The sequence below is a fragment of the Arachis ipaensis genome, chromosome B10 (assembly GCF_000816755.2).
Source record: "Arachis ipaensis cultivar K30076 chromosome B10, Araip1.1, whole genome shotgun sequence".
NCBI classification, from domain to species: Eukaryota; Viridiplantae; Streptophyta; class Magnoliopsida; order Fabales; family Fabaceae; genus Arachis; species Arachis ipaensis.
In genome coordinates, this window is record NC_029794.2 from 4,648,766 (window position 1) to 4,654,587 (window position 5,822).

The following is a 5,822-nucleotide window of genomic DNA, read 5'->3' on the forward strand; positions in this document are numbered from 1 at the left end:
ATCAAAACCTGTTTCCCATTTAAATTGAGATTGATTATCCCTAGATGTTCCAGCTTCATTTTTTACTTGTATTGGAATTGCTGGTTCTTCGTCACTTGAATAATCTAGGATGTGTTCTTCATTTTCTATATTTTCAGAATTTACTAATTCTTCTTCTATCTGAAATCCATGTTCCATAATATTATTTTCTTGAGCCATTTTTAATTGTTTAAAAAGCATTGTAACTTCTTCTAATTTTTCTTCAATATTCATAATTTTAGTGGTGGTTTTACTTTTAAATCTGTTATGTTGATTATATTTTGAAAATTTTCTTCTTTGGGATTTTCTTTTTTGTGTTGAGGATTTGAAGAAAGAAGAAGAAAAATGATACCTCAGCAGTGGGCATCTCCCTGTGGAAACCAATGCACCAATAAATACGCTGCCCTCACTCAAATTCCTTGTTTGTATCTCTTTTCTCTACTCATTCAATATACTCTTTCTTATCTATTGAATTTGTTGTTTTTTTATTTCTTATTCTTTGATTTTTGGTGTTTGGTGTTTTAGTTCAATTGTTACGGACCGTTGCTTATTACTCCCCAATTAGAACAACCTTTTGGAATAAAAATCTGGATTTACCCTGAATGGATTTACTTATCGTAGTTGATACTCATAAGTAGTATCAGTAGAGTGATACAAACATATCCTTCAGTAATCAATATGGTTTCCTTAGATTATATTGGTGAGTTTCGATTTTGGAGGGAAAAGAAGGGGACCCAAGGGTTTGAACTTTGTGGAATAAAATAGACAAAGTTTTACCCATCAAGCTCTTTCCTTCCCTTGAAAATTGAAATTCATATACACTTAGGGGAGCTAAAGTACCCCCATTCAATGCACTAAGTGCGCCTCATTTTCGGATTGTTGGGATAATCTAGGACATTGTTCATTCATGTTATGCTTTTAGGAAATTCCCATCGAATGGACCATTTTGTGACCTTATTATGGCTATGCAAGTTTTCTGATGTATGCTTATTAATCAATTTGTTTGTTGTGTAAGTTTTGGTTCTCACATAGCGTAAGCATTGCTTGTGTTATTGTAGGGCGGGTATTCTGCAAAAAGGGTTGCGACTCGGATGGAGAAACGTGGGAGGAATGTGAGATAATTTTGCTGCATTATTTAATTTTCGTTACGAAAGGAAACATTGAAAAAATATTTTCTTCTCAAAATGTAGGCATTATTAATTGCAGTTCATTGTGATTTTGCATCATGCTAGCACAGTAGTGAATGTGCTTTTGTAATTTTCTATTCTTAATGTATTGTTTAAAAATAACTCTAAAATTTGTTTAGGTTTAATTATCTAGGCTTTGCCTTTGGAATAAGTTAATATTGGACTTTAAATTGATTTTACAACAGCTAAACCACTTTTGCGAAAAGAAGTAAGACTAGTGATAATTTATGCAATTGAAGTAACACAAAATGCATATAAACGGGCTGGGTCTTACCATACATTATGGGTTGCCTGATAATGCAAGAAACGTTGATGTGAGAGTTTGGCATTTCAAACTCTGAATCTGTTTTGTCAATGGTGCAAGAACTAGGTTCTCATGTACAATTGATCGTGTATTTGTTAACCAGGTTTGGAGGATTGTAATCAAATGTGTTTCAAGGACCCTGTACTAAAGGACCAGCAGTGGAGTGCTTATATCGATCGTTCTCCTGGAGCTGCTAGTTATTCAGAGGTATTTTCTGTCTTGTCACATTTCAAGATTCCATTTTAATGAACAATACCTGCAACTTGGTTGGATGCTGGTTTGGTATATTGTAACTGAGTTTTCCTTTGATGAGTTCTTTCACTTAATTTTTCTACACGTTTCATTGAAAATTCCAACAAATGTATGCAGGGAAAGGTGAATTTTCCCAATAGGAGGGAAAGCCAAAAGTCTTTTGTAAATAGAAACTGCCAAGTGCCAATCGGTTAACTTGTAGCTTTTTAATGGCTTAAAATTAATCATGGAATTGCTGTGTTTTCAAATTAATGATGGTGTATCCCTTCATGTACAGGACTGTTTCCGTGCTTGTGTTTCTGGATGCGGTTATAAGGTCAGGTTGATTTAATAAACTAAATCTTGGTTAAATTGTTATATTTCTACCTAGCCTCCCCTTCTTTCAGATAAAAGTAGGGCCCTTAGGCTCAGAATCTTTTGAAAATGGGTTCTTTTATCTCGGTTTAACCTGATATTTCTTCAGTAATAGTTAATTCTTTTCTTCCTCATTGTTTTTCTTATTATTTTATGTATTCAGCATAAAAGCTGTGAGAAACTGAATGTGTTATATCCCCTCTTCAAAAATCATTCAGTATCGTTTATAAAGATAAGATTGTAATTTATAGTCTCGAGATTTGGCCTGCATGATGTATCACTGATATTTTGTTCTCCAAATTGCTTTTAAGTAGTTTTTCCATACATCAACTTTTACATGTAATAATTTGATTTTATATCTTGCATGTGGCAGTTTGAGGTTGTAACAGAAGAGGTGGATAAAGTTTGTCCCAACAGACCACCCAAGCCTGCCCCAGTTCAGAAGCCGAAGCCACAACCCATAGAACCCGTTGACCCACCTGAAGAGATGCCTGGCACTTCTGCATAGTGGAAATTGATGAACAAACCTAACCATTCTTTTTATACTTACAAGATACATATTTGTAGGATTTTGTGTTTTGATCTTACATCCTACACCACATCAGCATGATTAAGGTTCTTTTTGGGGAAACAACGTAAAATGCTTTTGCCCTTTTTACCTTAGAGATAGTAGAAGCCGAAAGCAAGGAATCCGGAAAATTTTGGTAGTTGGAACTGAGAACATGGTGAATGGCAGGAGGTTTATCTAAAGAACATTTTGCATTCTTTTTCATCTGGCCAAATGAATAGTAGATTTGCCTTTGCCACCATACTGGCATTTTCAATCTCCTAAATTGGTTACTTCCATTTCATATGTTATATATTAGCCCCTTTTGACAACACCATTGTTCTTCACTTCTTATAGCAACTTGATCACTATTAATGGATTCTTCACTAGTGCGATTTGAATTTGGAAGAAACATGCATAAAAAGTTACTTAATTGGATCCTTATATGATCTTATTATTTTATGATAATTCACTTTGACTTCTTTTATTTATGTAATAACTTGCTGAATATAATACCACTTTGCCTTCCGCTAGCCATAACAATTCTTTCACGCCTTACCCCTCTTATAAGTTTCCTTCATATTTCAAGCATGACACAGGTTATGCAGCCCAATATGAAACTACCACTGGTAGTCTGGTATTTGGGTATTGCTTAAAAGTCTTGAATTCTACAAAGTAGCGTTTTTTTTGAAGTATTGGGAGATTGGAACTTAATATCATGTTTGTCAGTCCAGAGATTGGTATTAAAACTTCAGTCTCTGTTCTTAAAATTTTAGTATTTGAGTACCTCCAAAAGTAGGAGTGAACACCCAACCCGATCCCTATCATTTTCCTTGATGAACATCGCGACTCTTGTCCAAAAAAAAGGGACAAATCAGTCACTGTCCCATACTTCCGTGAGACGTCATGGTCCTTCCGTCATCTCCCCTAACCAAAACAGACAAAAATTGTCTACGTATCAGTTAACATTGCTGATGTGGAGGTTAACACTCTGTTAAGTTTCACGTTGGCCATTAGAGAATGGACAGGGGTCGATCTGTCCCGTTTTAGAAACATAAAACTACGTCGTTTTTGGGTTTCAATCCATGTTGGGGTCGATCTGTCCCACTTTAGAAACCTAAAACTACGTCGTTTTTGGGCTTCAATCCATGTTCCATTAGGAAATGGACAGGGGTCGATCTGTCCCGCTTTAGAAACCAAAACTTTACAAATTCACCACAATAATTCTTATTTTGCAAATTCACCACAATAATTCTTATTTCATTCATTATCAAAAGTGTTTTTCACAACTCAACTCTAGGAAATAACAAAATTCAGCTATCAAAATTCTACACACTTGCTTTGAACAAGCTTGCAATTACAACCCTACCAAGAAATGCTAACAAATTAAACTCATACCTAATACATCTACTTTCATCCATTTTTAATTTACACTTATCTAGCTGATCTTCCAAACCAATTAATCTTTCCTCCAACTCATTAACTTTGTTATCCACCACATAACTATGACCTTCCAATCGATTCTGCTTCTGCTTTGATGCCCCAATTGAGACAACCTTGTTATCATCCTCACCACATGAAGTAACATAATCATCTAACCATGCAAAGAAGTTGCAATGCCATTTTTCAGTCTACGAAAATGTTTAACATTTGTTAGCATCTATGGAATAGAAATTGAAAACAAAAAATTAGCTAAACCCTAAACAACTATCTTGAAGTATGGACAGCGAAAGAATAATCTGTCTGAATCTTTCCACCGTCTCTTACATGAATAAAATTGCATAAGAACCACAATAACAAATTGGGATAACCCATTTCTTTTTCCTCGGAGCTCCAACACTCCGACTAGAATTCAAGCTTCAGCCTGAATCATCTCTACTTCGTCGGTTTGATGATGAACAACGCTCTCCACTACCAATCATGGTCTCCTAGGATTTGTAATTGCCCTAGAAAACCCTAAAAAACCCTAAAAATTCTAAAAACCTAATAAAACCCTAAAAATCCTAAAAAATCCAAAAAACCAAAAAAAAATCCTAGAAAACCTTAAAAAACTCTAGAAAACCCTAGAAAAACCTAAAAAACCCTAAAAACCCTAGAAGGAGAAGAGTGAGAGATTAGCTGCGTGGAATCACTTTCAAACCATTTTGTTTCAGTGAAGACCAAAAACGACGTAGTTTTGGTTTCTAAAGCGGGACAGATTGATCCCTGTCCATTCCCTAATGGAACATGGATTGAAACCTAAAAAAGACGTAGTTTTAGGTTTCTAAAGCGGGACAGATCGACCCCTGTCCATTCCCTAATGGACAACGTGGAACTTAACAGAGTCTTAACTTCCACATCAGCAACGTTAACTGGACGTAAGCAATTTCCATCTGTTTTGGTCAGGTAAGATGGCGGAGGACCGTGACGTCTCACGGAAGTATGGGACAGGGACCGATTTGTCCCTTTTTTTTTGGACAAGGGTTGCGATGTCCATTGAGAAGCAACGTTAACTGGACGTAGGCAATTTCCATCTGTTTTGGTCAGGGAAGATGGCAGAGGACCGCGACGTCTCACGGAAGTATGGGACAGGGACCGATTTGTCCCTTTTTTTTAGACAAGGGTTGCGATGTCCATTGAGAAAAATGACAGGAACCGGATTGGATGTTCACTCCCAAAAGTAGGGATTGAAATTTTTAGGGATGGAAACCGAAACTTTAATAACATTTTATACCTAAAATACCTTCATTTTAATTAATTAATTTCAAATTTACTCTTTGTGCAAATTAAATTAGAACTTCATTCTTATTTTAATCTGTCTCCCACTCTACACCAAACACAATACTAAAATTTATTTCAGTCTTTGTCTTAGTCTCAGGCTCTCTTTCAAATACGACCTAATAAAAAAGGTAGGGAATGATCCTTCATGGTCTTTATTATTTTAGACTTTCGCAGAGATAAAGGACCATGGCCAAGCCTCAACATCTATTGATACTGCTAGGCTTTGTTGTTGATATTGCTAGCTAATAGTTTGTTTAGGAATCACATTATTATGTTCAGTAATACACCTTTAAGGATTTAATAAAGGACCCCATGCAAAAATTTAATGACTAGAAGGACTTCTTAGTTTTAAGTCAATAAGAGGAATGATGCATTTCAGCTAAATTCTCAGCCACCAGAA

General features: G+C 35.6%; 1 protein-coding gene across 3 annotated transcripts; it reads left to right on the plus strand.

Moving 5' to 3' along the window:
- On the plus strand, positions 330-3,070 carry LOC107624432. 3 transcript variants are annotated; one of them, XM_016326923.2, is made up of 6 exons: positions 330-439; positions 1,077-1,130; positions 1,613-1,716; positions 1,879-1,951; positions 2,039-2,082; positions 2,489-2,576. In XM_016326923.2, the coding sequence occupies exons 1-5, from the start codon at positions 364-366 to the stop codon at positions 2,074-2,076; spliced, it is 345 nt and encodes a 114-aa protein (XP_016182409.1). In that variant the 5' UTR covers positions 330-363; the 3' UTR covers positions 2,077-2,082; positions 2,489-2,576. The 3 variants fall into 3 exon arrangements, with proteins under 3 accessions (XP_016182409.1, XP_020969473.1, XP_016182408.1); XM_021113814.1 differs by having other exon boundaries at positions 2,039-2,077; positions 2,489-2,570; XM_016326922.2 differs by lacking the exon at positions 1,879-1,951 and having other exon boundaries at positions 2,039-2,077; positions 2,489-3,070.